We start from the raw sequence: 16,018 nt of genomic DNA, 5'->3' as shown, positions 1-16,018 counted from the left end.
GGACGCAGAGGCGGATCCAGCTCAGAGTTTTTTTTTGGGGGGGGGCAAACCATAGCAATTTATCGATTCTTTCCATGCCTCGTCCATAGGCGTAATGTTAAAATTATGCCGTTTGGGGGGCAAATGCCCATTTTGCCCCCCCCCCCCCCCTGGATCCGCCACTGTTGGGACGTGCAATCACATAAAATCACTAAAACAGAAAGTTTTTAGGTTGCAACAAGTGCTTTTTTATTTCTGTGTTGACAAAAAGTAAACGAGGATCTATGATGTCATTGGATTTCAAGCAAAAAATTAGACTCTGATCCATGATCCCTACGGATCTCTCGATAAATGTAAGATTGGATCTATGATCCCGTCGGATTTGAGATCTGAGGCCAGTTTTACCATTATAAAAGTAACCGCGTGCCAGAATTTTTCGCCTAAACTCCGCTTCACATACTAAAGGCCACATCACGCCTAAAGGCCGTAGCCGTGCTGGGCACGTAAGCGGATAGGGTTTTACCGTTTACGGTTCATGTGTGAAGCGGTCTTTAGGGAAAAATCCCGGCAGGCGGCTATTTTTACAGGGTGACACAAAAAAAAAACGGTCATCACCAAAATTCGAATAACTTCGGAAGTTTTATTCAGATCATCACCAAACTTCGGCCACTTTAGGTCACACCTATGTAGCAGACATCCACCAAGTTTCAAGTCTTCACTACGAATACTTTTAGTACAGTGTGTGTTTTACGGACGCTCCACAATGTGCTCCAGGTGAGCGCCCCGGCGCTGCAGGGCGTAGGCACACCTGCATCCGGCGGGCAAAGTTGTTGATAACCTGTAGTAAACAAATGCGCAGAAATGTCTATTCCCAAGCGGGGACCGAGCCGCCACACGCCTCCCACTCCGGCCGACTGGCCCCCGGCTCGCCGGCGCCGTGCTCACCGGCCAGCGAACCTGAACTCGAGCCGTCGGTCAGCTCTAGTTGCCGGCGCCGGCCGACAGCCACAGCTGTGGGCCACGGCCTGTGCCAGTTCTATCATACACATGCATAACATATAGCATACAATACTAACTACAGCCCCTCCTGATCCTCAAGGATCACTAACGCTAGTATCTGCATGGGGCGTACCCAGTTCTTCATACTGAAGGCGATCAGGTGGCCGCCGCGAGCGGTCACTGCGTCGGACCTCACTCTCACTCACCGTCTCTCCTTCTACCCCCACATCAGGTGATGAACCCTCTCCCCCATCGGCTAACAGTGGCAAATTGACATATTCCACCACGTCATCGGGCGGCGAGCCAGGCGAAGTTGCCTCAGACACATCAGGACAGGTACGCAAAACATCACCACATGACCGGAGGTCCCTGACATGCCACGGTACCCCGTCGACTTCCACCACCTGTGGTGATACCGTGGCGGTGACAGCACCGCGTCCAGACTGTTCCGTGCACCGTGACCCGGGCTTCCTGACCCACACGGCGTCCCCAACTCGGTACGACGCGGGCTCGCGTGATAGATCGTCTCGGTCCTCCTCACCGGTTCCACCAGGTGGGCGCACTCGGTCACGCACGGGGTACACATACACTGCGCTCGCAGGTGATGATGACGCCGATACACCATCGCGAGGCGTCACATTATATAAATGAACGGCCTCAGACACGGAGCACTGTTTACGAGCAGCGATGACCTTCACCGAACGGTGGTTTCGCTCCACGATAGAGTTTCCACTCGGTCGGTGAACGGCCCTGAATCGGAGCTGTACGCCCCATCCTGCCGCGAACACAGAGAACTCTCTGCTGCGGAACGCGGTGTCATTGTCTGCCAGAAGTTCGACTGGGGCACCGCGCTCACAAAATATCTCCTCCAGCTGCTCCGTCACACTGGCCGAGTCCGTTCGGCGCAGTGGGCGCCACACACAAAACCGCGACGGACCACAGTCAATGATTGACAAGTACGACCGGTTTCGGTAGTGCGTAATGTCTATGGCGAGTCTGGTCCAGGTTTCCTTCACCCCCAGTTCCCCGCCACGCCACTTGACGGGTGCCGGGTCCACTGACCGACACACGTCACAGTCTGACACCACCTTTTGCACCTGGCTCCGCGTGATACTCGGCGATATGTCACGACGGGCAAAGTACAGAGTTCGCCGAATACCGGGGTGTCCAGCTTTGGCATGAACCTCGCTGATGGCCGACGACTCGCGCGTGCCGACGGTGTCCTCCACAACACCCGCATCAGCCCCGTGAGCGTCATCTTCTCCCGCATCAGTCACTGGCCCGACCACCGCAGCGGCGACTGCGGGCTCGCCTACACTCGGGTCGTCTCCGCGTACCCACTCGACCGGCACCCGCGTCAGGCAGTCCGCTCTGTTGTGGGCGGTCGGCACCAGGGTCACTGACAGGTCGATGCCGAACTCGTCCACCAGCTGCTTCACCATGTCGATGCGCCGCCTGATGATCATCTCACCGTGGGCCTTGGTCTTCAGACGGGAGCGCCCGCTCAGAGCGTCGCTTATCCATCTGTGCACGGTAGCAGAGTCAGTCCTGAGGTCCAGTCGACGCATTTCCCAGGCGATGGCGAGATTGATGCCCCGCACGGCGGCGTCCAGCTCCGCCATGTTGATGTGCGCTGTCTCGTCACGTCGGAGCCAGCAGCCGTCCTCGATTGGGTCTCCAGTCGGCGTCTCCAGCACCACTCCGGCCGCTATCGAGCTGGCATCCGTCCACACCACCGCGTGATCGCCTTCAACATGCCACCGTCCGTGAGCCGGGTCGTCGCGGGCCAGCCTACTGGCCACATAGTCAATCTGCTGACGCAGGGTGGCATCGTCTGTTGGCTGGTCCCAACTGTTCGTCACCGCGTTAGCCCGCCGCTTTAACCAGGCGGCGGCGGGCCGAAGCCAGGCGCACACGGGCAGGTGTGCCACCAGGCGACCACACCAGGCGAAGACGCTCCGCCGCGTCAGCGTGACAGGTGGTGGCCCTACGACGTTGTCACGCGCCCAGCGCAGCACTCCACCCACCGCCCGCACGTGCAAACCAAGCAGGCGTGCACCGGCAGCCGCTCGCTCCGGCGGCTTGCACTCTAGCCCGTACTGAGCGAAGTGGGCCACCACACGTTCAGCGCTGACGATGTCCTCATTCACACACAAGTCGTCCATGTACGGCAGCACCGCACTCTCCATCGCCGGGTCCTGCTGTAGCACGGCGCGCACTACAGCCTTCATGATAAGTGGGGCCACATTCAAACCAAATCCGACCCTAGAGAGTGCATACCGCTGACCGTTCACCATCACAGTCTGGAACGGCCACAGGCTCTGCTCCGTCCTCAGCTGAAGATATGCTCTCTTCAGGTCGACGATAGCGACATTGGTGCCGTGCCGCCGCCATTTCCTGAGGGTGGCGGCACACACGTCCGCATCGGCGGTGTGGGGCACCACATGACTGTTGAGCTCTCGATAATCCAAGACGGGTCGCACTTTGGTCTTGTTTTTCTGCTGAACAGCCATGAGCGGGATCAGTCCTCGCGGTGGTCCGTACAAATCCTCATCATACGGCACCAACCATTCGTTTTCAATCCAGGACTGAAGTTCAGCGTCGAACTCTTCCTTAGCGTCCTCCGGTACGGAATACTCCGCTACGCCGTTGCCGAGGCACTCTGGTGCCGCACCGTCACGCCATTTCCAGGCTACAGTCCACGCTCGAGCCACAGGATCGAACTGAGCCCCGAAATCCGACGCCTCCACAGTCAGCTGGTCACACAGCCGACTCACCGCACCACAAAACCTCACCTCTCGCTGCGACCCGATCAGCACACCACCTAGTGCTGATATTCCACTGACACCAATCACCATCTCCGCGCCAAGCGGCTTCTCTCTCATTACCAGTACGTCGACCACCGCGGCCTGACCCGAGGCCGTTTCCACAGCCACCTTTCCAACTCCGTCACAGTAGAAAGGATCCCCACTCATCGATGTTACCCGGACTCGCTTCTTCCGCCAGTCTCTGCAGTACGGTGCGAACACCAGGTTCTCCGTACAGCCGCTGTCCACTATCGCCCTGCATTCCCTGCCTGCCACTCGCAGCTGCGCCATCGGCAGAACCTCTGCTACTGCCGCCCTGGAGAGGACGCCGGCGCTGATGCGGCCTCTCCCGCGCTGTTTCCCGGCTGCTGACGCTGAGGGCAGCCAACGGAGATGTGGCCGATCGCTCGGCAGATCCAGCATCGGCGTGGTCCACGCACCGCCGTTGACGGCTGCACGTCAGCCGACCGATCTTCACGCCGCCCCGGCCCAGGCGCCACCGGCCGCCGGCTCCTTTCCTCTGCCGCCCAGCTCCACCCCTCTGTCCGAGGAGCTCGCGCCGCCGCTGCCAGCGGACCAGCCGCCGCCGCCGCCGCCACCTGAGCTGCTGCCACCGGAGCCGCCGCCGGCCGTTGGTCGCTCAGCACTGAGCGGGCCCGAGCGAGTACATCCTCCAGGCTGAGGCCCTCAGCCCTGGATCCAGCGCGGATAGCTTGTCTGGTGCTGTCGGGTAGTCCAGAGACAAATGCGCAGATGAGCGCCTTGTCTGGCACACCCCCGAAAAGCACCGCTAGCCGCCGTAGATCAGAGAGGAACACATCCGGTGATTCGCCGGTCCGCAGGCGTCGGCAGCAGAAGGCGTCATACGCAGCGAAGCTGTCCATGGCGAACGCCGCATACAGCGTCTCTTGCACTTCCACCAGCGAGCCGCGGCTGGCTGCCGGCATCTGTGACCATACGGTGAATGCCCCGCCTGCCAGCCGCAGCGGTACCACAGACATGAGCGAGACACCACGCAGTTCACAGAGGAGCCTCGCACGCTCCCACCACTCCACCACGTCAGTCGTGCCGTCATATTCAGGCACCAATCGAGTGTCAAACGGTTGGTTCGGTAGCCCTGCGCTGCTGGTCACTGGCACAGACACCGTCCCTGGTCCATTGTCCGGGCCACTCCTCTCCGCGTTATCACCCGTCACTGACATGGTCACGCGTCTTAAAGGTCAAAGCCGAAATAGCTTGTAGTAAACAAATGCGCAGAAATGTCTATTCCCAAGCGGGGACCGAGCCGCCACACGCCTCCCACTCCGGCCGACTGGCCCCCGGCTCGCCGGCGCCGTGCTCACCGGCCAGCGAACCTGAACTCGAGCCGTCGGTCAGCTCTAGTTGCCGGCGCCGGCCGACAGCCACAGCTGTGGGCCACGGCCTGTGCCAGTTCTATCATACACATGCATAACATATAGCATACAATACTAACTACATAACCCGATAAGAATAACGTTTCAGGGGTAGCACACCCCCTGAGCACTGTCTCCACTCAGAGGCCGTTGCACTCTGTAAAGTGCACAGCCATCGGGTTATCGACAACTTTGCCCGCCGGATGCAAGTGTGCCTACGCCCTGCAGCGCCGTGGCGCTCACCTGGAGCACATTGTGGAGCGTCAGTAAAACACACACTGTACTGAAAGTATTCGTAGTGAAGACTTGAAACTTGGTGGATGTATGCTACATAGGTGTGACCTAAAGTGGCCGAAGTTTGGTGATGATCTGAATAAAACTTCCGAAGTTATTCGAATTTTGGTGATGACCGTTTTTTGTGTCACCCTGTATGTTGGTAAAACTGGCCTCAGGACCCGTGGGATCAGATCCCAGATCCATTTCTTTGGATCCGGGCACCTGTCTGATTCTAACTGCACCGTTGACATCACGATCTGTCTACCCTCAGATGATACAACAGTCGGAGGAAACGTCAAACGAGACAAATTTGAAGAAAGTCGCCAATTAATATTGTTTTACGCATTTTATACCGATCTTTCAAGCCACGATTCTTCAAATATCACAGAAGAATCGGAATGCGTGTTTCTGTGCTAGTTTTACATCATACCTACATCTTTACCTCAATTTACCTCACGTTGTGTGGAAAAATCCATACAAATCGCTGGCGCCTGGGGGATGTCCAAATCAAATACCCCTTGAATCGTTCATTGCCTTTTGTTCATGCATGCGTAAAATGCTAACAATTATCTATTTAATGATTTAACATTTACCCCCGCCGTTCAAGAGTGTCACCAGCCAGGTGTAAATGAGTGCCCCGCTGGGTGTCGAGCTCCACTTTCCTGTGAAGCGAGCGTCACCGGGGTGAGTCGAGAGCGCCGGCCCCAGTCTCTCCTACAGCGGAGGATCTCACCCTGTCCGTCGAAACCGCCGGAAAATTCCGGTAATGTTTCGTCAGTGCGCTGGGGGGCGGGCGGCTCAGCTACGTGTGCCCCCGGAGACGGCGGCGCGCGCCCCGCCTCCGCGGCGCCGGTGAATGGGGTCGGGGCGTCTGGCGGGGCGGGGAGCGGGGCGGCGGTCGTCTGCCAGGCGCGGGCCGGTCGGCCGGTCGGCCAGTCTGCTCGGAGCGCCGGTGGGGCGCGGTTGGTGTGCGTGGACCTGTGATGTGCTCTGCAGGGCGCCGAGTGAGGGGCCGGTGGTCGTGGATAGCGGAGCGTGTGACGGCGCGCTCCCTGGATGGACGGGGCGCGGTCGGCCCCAGCGGGTGGCGCCGGGCCCTGCCCCGCTTCCAGCACCTCTACCGGGCTCGTCCTGCGGTCTCAGCTGGTGAGAGTGCAGTGATTGGTGACGACGCCGTCAAAGGGCTGTTTAGAGGACAAGATAACTTTTTTATTTCCGTGCCTCCAAAGATTTTGCTACACAAAGGCAACGTGGTTTCAGTTTCGGTCATCTCAGTTACGACGAAGTCTGCATCTTCCAAGTTGGTGTGTTTTTACACTGGGACTAGAGACGTTCTGAACCGTCTCCTACTTACAATGTGTCAATTTTTTATTCGTACCAATTGGTATTGAGTGTGTGGCTACCGGCTAGGTTCGTTGGAATACGTAGGTGGGGCAATGGGGATTTTGTCGGGTCGTTTCAAATTCCATTTTAGGTGGCCCAATTCTAAATATTTTATGTCTTAGGAAATAGACGAGGATATGTAATGTCACAAATTTTCGTGTTTTTTTTTTGTCGTCTTGACGGATAAGATTGGGATTCGGTGGAATTGATTGCGTTCAGGCTCTTAAAACAGTGAAATTAATCATGTTCATTCTACTCAGTACGAAAAGGAACTATTTTGACGGTCATCGTGTCACTGCTGCGGTCGCAGGGGTTGCACATGTCGCACTTTGGCTGGTTTTGAGGCTTCTGGTTGATCACTTGGTTCCAGGGACAGTTGCACCACAATGCGTTTCCTTCAGTTTTGATTGTAACTAATGGACAAGTCACTGGAGCGTATTTAAATTGTTTTTCTCTATGGCGTTGCATGGAATGCATGGTTTTAGTTTCCCAAAATCAGGTATATCAGTGCCATACCAATGATTTGTGACAAGTATGGCCTTTACAAGTGTTATAGGCGTGGGACCGCTAAAAGAACCGAGCTGCATCTGGCCGGCGTAGTAGTCGCTGATACCGGGTTCTGCGGATCCCGGGGATGGTTGTTCCATGACTGAGTGCTCCGAGTTATACCTAAGGTGTTCAGCTTCTGCTTATATGTGACAGCCTATTTTCTAGGTTTGAAAAATGCCTTACACTCTGCACTGGGGACAAGGTGGCTAATTATTGGTCAAAATTAAGAGCTGCAAGCTGTCCTCTTGTATTTACAATGCGAAGTAATGGACACTGATTTATGTAGATTTGCTACGTCCATGATTTGAGCCATCCCGGCCCATATCACCAGGGGTATTCATTTTCCAGGTGTTGAGGGCTAAGGCTGGTGGTGTTGTTGGCACAGCTGTATCCAGGGATGATAAGGTATTCAGGATTTCACGTGGTGTTGATTGACTCTATATAGCTTCCCAAAGGTTCTTTACATTCGAATGGCGGGCTCACAGGAAAACGTTATGAGTTTTCTAATATCGTAATTTAGGTATTCGCCGGGCTATGATCGCAATCTTATTCACTCGCGGGCCGTCCGTCCTGTTCAGTGTCCCCCCCCCCTCCCCCGAGCGCGAATTTTCGTGATTCAATCATTTCATTCATTTGGCGTGACCTGTTCGATTTCAGCGAATGTGTGCATTTGCCAAGTCATTCACAGTCGTAAAGTAGCGATAGTCCAGTTGTGCGGTGCTTTGTCTCACGATCTGTGAAATGTGAACTGCGTTCTGTTCATTTGTGGAGATGCCAGTCTCCAGACGGAGCAGTTTGACATGTGGTAACACCCGGCCGGTGTTTTCGGCGGCATTCCGCTGCGTTTCGCAAGTCGGGCGGTGTTATTCTGCGGTTCACCGACCGATCGCAGCGCTCCCCGGCCCTCCGCTCGATCGCCGCCGTTTCCCAATCTCCGCGTCTGGCCGGCCGGCCGCCTCCGCCGCTCTCCCTCCGTCTGGCCGCCTCCGCCGCTCTCCCTCCGTCTGGCCGCCTCCGCCGCTCTCTCTCCGTCTGGGCCGGCCGCCAGTCAGCTGATTCCGCGCCGGCCTTGCCTCCGGCCGGCTCGAATGAATGAGCACGGCCGCTAGATGGCTCTAGCGGCGGGCGGGGGGCGCTGGCGAGCCGCGCTCCGTCGGGCCGAGCTCCGAGGGGCCGGCAGGACCAGCCCCGGCAGGTCACAAAAGTTGTCATGGATCCGTTGTTTCCAATAGAAAGAACTATCGGTTCTGCGGTCTGGCATTACGGACCCAGTGGCACGGAGCTACGGTCGGAAAAACCCGGCACCGGGATCGAACAGCGCCCGCTCCTTTACGGGCCGGCAGGTAATGGCAGGCTGGAGCCGGGCCACATCCTGTATGATGAAACAGGGAGCTCGGACGGCGGCGTGCCTTTGTCCCTGGACCGGTGACGCTGGTGACGTCGCTCCCCGACCCGGAGGGCGCTTTCGAAAGGTCACGGCCCACCCGGCCGTGCCTCACGACCGCGCCAGTTCCGAAGTTTCGCTCGATTTGTAACTTAAAGGAATCGTTCGTTATGGACGCAGCAAAGAATGCTTGCACCACACCTCATGTTTTTATATAAGCGTTGAACCATGATGAAATGTGCGAGAACGGTGAAAAGTTCAGTTGGGTTTTACATGCATGACTTGCTGCATGTGTTATCAGATTATTAAATGTGGAATGCATGCGGAATGTGCCTTCGTTGATGTGCTACACAGCGGCGGGTGTTCGGTTACTGGCCGCCACTGCAGGCGCCGCCGATACAGGCCACGGCAGTGACGGCGCCGGCGGGCTCGGCTGTGGCTGGCTGCGGCGGTGGCGTGCTGCTCTCCGGCCTCTGTCGACTGGGGACGGGTCGCAGCCTTGTTGTCGGTCTTTGTTGGTTTTTACCGGTGTCGCCCCGCGACTGGTCGGCGCCGGCTGGCCCCGTTCGACCGGCTCCAGCCGCCGCCTTTGTGATCGCTGTGCGGCGTTTTTCGCCGAGGACTTTGTTGGGCGTTGTGTGCCTGTTTTTCGTCTCGGCTGGCTGGCAGTGCGGCGCACGGCGCGGTAAACACGCGCTCAGTGGCCCTGGGCCGTCTCGGACAGGCCGGCCGGCCCACGGTTTGACACGCGGCGGCGAGGTCGGACGGCTCGGCAACAGACGGCCGCCGCCCGGGGCGACATCTCTGGGCCGGCGCGCCAACCACGGCCGGCCGCCGGTGCCGAATTCCGGGCCGGCCGGCCGACAGCACGGCCCGGAGGAGCCGTCTGGCCCGCTCAGCCTGTTGCCAAGAGGATATGGTGGTATCGGCTGCCGACTTTTTAAGGAGGTCGTGTTCTGGTGAGGCCGCGCGGCGGGCCTGTTTTTGCCGAAATGTGTGGCTCCGCTGTGTGGGCTGTTCTTTGTTGGCTTGGTCTGCTACTGCGCTGAGAGGTTCCTTAAAAACAACTATTCACCGTTTGCAGGGATGCGCCATCAGTGATGCTGTGGAAAACCCACCCGGCACACAAATGTGCTTTGTTTGATAGAGTGGAATGACTGAGTCAGTTGTTTCTGACGAGGCCCCAGTTCCATCTTTGTGAGTCCCCTCCCCTCCCCTCCCTGCCCCGCCCGCTCGGCGCCGGCCGGCCGCACCCCAACCTCAGCTGATCTGACTCACCCCCCAGTCCCCCGCGGCTGAATCAGCTGATTGCAGTGAATCAGCTGACGCGGCCCGACCGAGATCGATCGCGGCCGGCCGGCCGGCGGGCAGGGGTGGGCCTTTGTGCCGGTCCGGCCCGGTCCGCGGGTAGTGCCGCCGGCCGCGACCGCGCGGAAGGGGCTCGGCCGCTCAGTCCGCCGCGCGGCGCCGCTCGGACCACTTCCGCTGCCGCCGCTGTCGGCTGTTCCCCTTCGACTGTCTGCATGTTAGTGTTGTGTGTTTTGTAAGCCGGGGATTTCAACACAGACATCTGAAGACGCCCGTCAGCACCGACACCTCTCCGGCGGTCTCGCGAGCTACTCGGGTGCTTCTGACTCGATTATAGAGTAGTCAGGTACCTGAAGTAGCGCGCGAGGCGGCCGGGCCTCTTCGAGCGGCGGCGCCACGTGCCCCATCAGCTGAGCGCCGCCACCCGGCGCGCCGCACCCGTAAAAGGCTCTGGCGACCAGCTGAGTCACGGTGACGTCAGGCGGCGGCGCGGCGCGGCCGACACCCACGTGAGCGGCGGCGGCGGCGGCCGGGCCGGCTGATAATAGAGCGGGCCGCGCCGGCCGGACGGCCACGTCAGAGCGGGCCTAGGTGGCGCGCGCGGCGGGGCGGCACCGCCCGCCGCCCGCCGCCGCCGCCGGCTCGCCGCAGTCGGCGACCATGGAGCGGTGGCGACGGGCGCCCGCGGCGCGGGGCGATCGACGACGGTGCAAGAACCGGCGCATGGCGTTCATTGTACTTCATCAGGTGCTCTGGTGACCTTTAACCCGGCATCTGACGGAGTGCAAACGAATTGCCTGCGCATATACTCCTGCTTCGTCGGCGGGCAGGGCTGGTGTGCGCCCCGCGGTGATATAATCAATCAGTGATTGCTGACGTGTCCTAGCGCTGTGCAAACTGTGTGTGTGTGTGTGTGTGTGTGTTTGTGTGTGGTGGACTAGCCAGTGGTATATCTAGACCTGGATTGTGGTAGGTCGTTGGACATCGCGCCTGGGCATGCGTGTTTGGGATTGGTGGGCGATTTGTAGTGCCTGTTTTTTTTTTACAGTTTTTTTACAGTGAGTGACCCGACGGGTTGGATAGAATTGGGCTCCGTACCCGTCTGTATTCTCTGTCTGTTATCTCGGCTAGCGTTTTTAATTTAAATGACAATCGAGGCGGACCGATTTTCAGGTGCTGCATGAGCAGCAGATTTTCAGCAGCCCTTGCGGTCTGCTGCTGACGTGTTAGCCGCCGATCAGACTGTTTCCGGACTGACCCGGGTTGCTACTTGAGTCCTCAGAAGGCCCTCGTAGGGTGTGGAGATCTTCTAGGTCATCAATGCCGGCCTCTTGCTCCGAGACTCAAGACTGAATTACTTTTGGCGGATCGGTCTAGCTCTTGGTTTCTATTGCGGTTACAGCCTTGCGCTGACTTCTCTTCAAGAAAACTTTCCGATGTCGAGTTCGGAGTTCCCCTGAGGGGCCGGCCCGGAGCCGTGTCCCCTGAGTGTCTGTCCCGGTGCTGGGCTCCCTGACCGCGGCGCTGAGCAGTGAGCTGTGCTGAGCCTCTGCCCTCTGAGCAGTGAGCTGTGCTGGGCCCTCTGCCGCCGCGCCGAGCCGCCCAACCGGACGCTGCCGGCCGGGCTTTCCACTGGCGGCCGCATTCCGCGAATGCCGCGCTGACGTCAGCGGCCGGCGCTCGATCGTCAGCCGGCGGTCACGTGACCGGCGTCAGCTGACTGCGGTGACGGCGGCCCGGGCTGGCCCAGCTCGCCCACGAGCTCTCCCGGCCCGGCCCGTGCTGAAGGTCCTTCCCGTTGGCCGGGTGAACCTGGTGGCTCTCTGCCCTTCACCGAGGGCCTGGCGGTCAAATGGGAAATTAACAGATATCTTGCCGATCTCACAGCACCGTTCGCATGGCCTGCCCTGAATTTGAGTAGAAGCAGCAGACCGGTATTAAAAACTAAGGAGAAACTGACGGACTACCAAAAGTTAGAAGCTACCATGCGATAAGACATGATAGGTGCCATCAATTTTATGAAACTTAGGTATTGTGTACAAATGCGATGAGGCTCGAAAAGTACCAAATACCAAATGCTGGAAGATGTAGGTATTTCATATTGGTATTTGAAAAACACAATTTCGGCATGCGATTGCCATTGTTAATCCATACAATAAGTTCTAAGCATACGCCTCCAGAGTCCAGGGAATGTATTCACCTGGCTCCATTTTTAGACGGCCTCAAATGACATCGGCGGCTGCGGTGCGCACCTTGCATTTATTTCATCAGCCGGCCGGCGCGGCGGCCGTCCATTCACCGGGTGCCGCGAACGCTCCAGACGTGTGTGACGTCACTCGTCGGACCCGGCCGGCAGGGGTCACCGGGAGGTCAGCCGGCGCCGCTCGCCGCGGTCCCACTTTCACGCGACAAGGACGCCAGCCGCCAGCTGCCGCCGCCGACCGGGGCCGCCTCGTGGCGGCGAACGTTTGGGCAGTGCGGGGCGGGACGCTGCCAACGACATTTAAATAAGGAACTTAATCCTCTCTGAAACCAAGAAGGCCACTTGCCGGTCTTATTGCTGACAGTAAAATCATTATCGTGCCGCTCAATAATCGGTAACGATATTATTCGAACGCTTATATTTTCACAAGTTACGCCAAAGCACTGCAGTGATTTTTAGCTGCACTATCGGCACTGCGCTAATGTTTTTAGGTTATCTCAAGTCGCTCTACGAAATTTAATGTAATTATCGGAGGTTATTGATTCCAGCGGCTTTATCAGGGCTTTGAAAATGGAAAGGGATCGGCTAGTACATATTGGCTGTTGCTGGATTGCTTGGGCTTTGCTGATTCTAAGGATCTGCATGAAACCTCTATTTGCTGGCGCGATGACTTTGATTTATTTATCAGCATTCACGATCACATACACGCGCACGCACACATGGACGCACATACACCCATACGAACGGAGGCGGTCGGAGTCGTTCCACCGCCGGTGCCACTCAGGCCCTGTGCTTGCGCGATTGTTCCAGTTGCACCGCTTAATTTGGCGTCATAGCTGATTGTTCTAGTTTTACCGTGTAGTCGTTTAGTTGTCGCTAATTGTAAACAAACAAATAAATAAATAGATAAATAAGCCTAATCAACCAATGGCTCAGCAGTCAGCTTTATAGGTGCATTGATTTGAAAATGAAAATATATTCAAGAAGTTGATACTGAGCGGTGAAAGTTCCGGCTGGCAAATGGATGGGATTTATGAGGGCCACTTTTTGAAAATTTGACAGTTTTTGGATGAATGACTTTGGATTGGTGTCTCAACCACCTCCTACATGTTACACCGAATAACTTCGAAATTTTGGGAAAACCCTGATTGATTATATACCATTAAACGATGCGTTCTTGGCTTACAGAAATTTATTTATGCCCCGCTGTGAAGAAATTGATATTCCCTGGTATTGAAATCGTCTGGAATAGCAGTCTTAAGTTTCCAGAGCCTTGTTGTGCTTCATTTGCTATCGCTTACTGGTGACAGTGGCGTAGCCAGAGATCAGCGAAAGGGGGGGCCATGGTGCTCGAGGGGGCGACTTTTTCCCTTGAGAGGGGCGCCGTTGTCAGCTAGTGACAGGGGTGTCAGTCTAAAATGTAACGTCATGTTTATGCATGATTTACTAGGTGTTGCAAAATACATAAGAACCAGCTTTCGCTGATTTTCATAAAATCAAATTAATGCAATTTGCAGCCTAGTGCTTTTTTATAAAAAAAAACCGTGATCTAGATGAATTTTTAGCATGATATAGGAAACGAGCTCAGGCTACGGACATTTTTTTTCTCAAAATACGCATCCATGCGAATTCGAAACGGTAAAATAGCTATACGTTGATCGATAGGCAGAATCTTTATTCTTTGCAAAAAAAAAAGAAAAATATACGGGCTCACTCACTGATCCGAAGTGACCTGTGGGCTGCAGCCTGTAGTCGACCGGGGTTGCCGTGTTTAGAATCTCAGAGCGCACGTATGTAGGGTACACGCTGCGACTTATTGCCTAAATTGGAATCAAGGAAAGACTTGAACATTTAAGACAATGAGATCCACCATGAGATCCCAACTCATTGTCATACCAGCAGCGACTGCAGTCAGAGGCGACCGAACGCTGACATACATTCTGTTTTTTTTTTCTCCACACATCACCTTAACAATTCGATGTCTAGTGCGTGCAGCCCCTACTTGTGGACATGCATGACTGCCTCCAGTGACTGACTGCCACTAGCCTCCAGAAGGAAACAGCTCCAAAAATAACAGTTTTTATTAAAACCGTTTTCTGCAATAACTTTTGACTCAAGACAGTGACGACATTTATTTTGCCAGCATCGTATTCCTCTCGTCAAAACGCGTCGAATGAACTATACGTTGACCTTGAAAGGTCATTTGGAAAATTTGACCTCAGGTCAAGGTCATGACCTTGACGGACAGGGTCATGCCGCATATCACCCGATCCGTATCGTCGAGCTGAACACATCTGACGTGTTTTCACCGCTTTAGCACGTCTCTATCAAAAGGTATAGCAAAAAAAAAATGCTGGTGACCGTTCATGACCTGAGGTGACCTCAGGGGCACACAGAAGGGTCACAGGTGCATTTTGTCGATTCAGTGTGTTATGTTTACCTATGAACCGATGTTTGAGAGGGTTTTGAACCACATTCGTCCAAAAGAGGCGCATTTCAATTTTCCCCAATTGACTTATACCTAATGGAGAAGTCGCAAAATTGACCTGACCTTAGGTCATGGATATCAAAAGTCCCAGATAAACATTTTATACATATTGTTAGTCTTATCAATCTCTGAAAGTTTCAAAAGTGATCGTTCCGTCGGTGTGGCGTACGCTGGGGCGACACCGCACTGCTAGGCGGGGGCGGCATCACAATAATGGGCGGCAATGCGCTGGGGGGCAGCACTTGCATTGAGGGGTGGCATTGTACGGTGAATGGGCGGCGTCGCATTGAGGGGCGGTATCGCAACGAGGGGTGGCACTAATGAGGCTGCCTTATAAGAAACGCTTGGCACATCCTAGCCCAGCTCGGCGCCGCCTGCTGGCTGCTGCATCTTGAAAAGGGTCCTTGGTGTCGATGAGACAGCCCCATTGTCAAATAATTACCTACCTAGCATCAGTGGTTTCGGGGGGGGAGGGGGCGCTATCGATCTTAAATGGAGCGGGGCGACTGAAGTCTCCAATCAGATGGGCGTCAGTGACTACTGGAGGGCGCCAACGAACTCGGATAGGGCGAATGTGATCTTCAGAAGGGCACCGGGTGATCTAGAGGGGTGTAATGCTTAGATGGGGTCACTGCTGCCTTCAGTAGGGCGTCGGACGCTCTGAAGGGGCGCCATTGATCTCGGATGATTCGACTGTTATTTTCAGAGGGGCGCCATTGATTTAGGATGGGGCGACTGAAGTCCCGGTTTAGGTGGGCGCCAGTGGCTCTTGAGGGGAGCCAGCGACCTTGGATTTATGGGGCGACTGTGATCTTTAGAAGGGCGTTGAGGGGCGCCATTGGGCATGGATGGGGCCGCTGTTGCCTTCAGCAGGACGCCGGACGCTCTAGAGGGGCGCCTTGAACTTGGGTGGGGGGGGGGGACTGTAGTCTCAAGGGGCGTTGTCTCGGATGGGGCGAATATGATTTTCAGAGGGGCGCCGGGTACTCTAGAAGGGCGCCATTGGTTTCAGAGGGTTGCCATCGATCTTAAGATGGGGCAGCTGTGATCTCCGTTTAGATGGGCGCCAGTGACTTTTGAGGGGCGCCAGCGACCTCGGCTGAGGACGACTGTGATCTTCAGAAGCGCACCGGACGCTCTGGAGGGGCGTCATTGGGCTTGAATGGGGCGACTTTAGTCTCAAGCGGGACGACTTCAGTCTCAAGGGGGGCGCTAGTGGCTCTCTTGAGGGTGCTATTGATCTCAGAT

The 16,018-nt window shown here is 56.2% G+C and overlaps 1 protein-coding gene across 1 annotated transcript; it reads right to left on the bottom strand.

Annotated features, from left to right (window-relative positions):
* Positions 1–456: 456 nt before the first annotated feature.
* LOC122372940 lies at positions 457–4,732 on the bottom strand. The gene is made up of 3 exons (XM_043350625.1): positions 4,561–4,732; positions 1,995–4,159; positions 457–474 (listed from the first exon to the last, which is right to left on the bottom strand). The coding sequence occupies exons 1-3, from the start codon at positions 4,730–4,732 to the stop codon at positions 457–459; spliced, it is 2,355 nt and encodes a 784-aa protein (XP_043206560.1).
* Between the last annotated feature and the right edge of the window lie 11,286 nt (positions 4,733–16,018).

Source organism: Amphibalanus amphitrite, unplaced genomic scaffold (assembly GCF_019059575.1).
Source record: "Amphibalanus amphitrite isolate SeventyFive unplaced genomic scaffold, NRLGWU_Aamphi_draft 000037F_arrow, whole genome shotgun sequence".
Taxonomy (NCBI): domain Eukaryota; kingdom Metazoa; phylum Arthropoda; class Thecostraca; order Balanomorpha; family Balanidae; genus Amphibalanus; species Amphibalanus amphitrite.
Note: the sequence above shows the minus strand (reverse complement) of the source record. Positions and strands in the feature narration are given on the sequence as shown.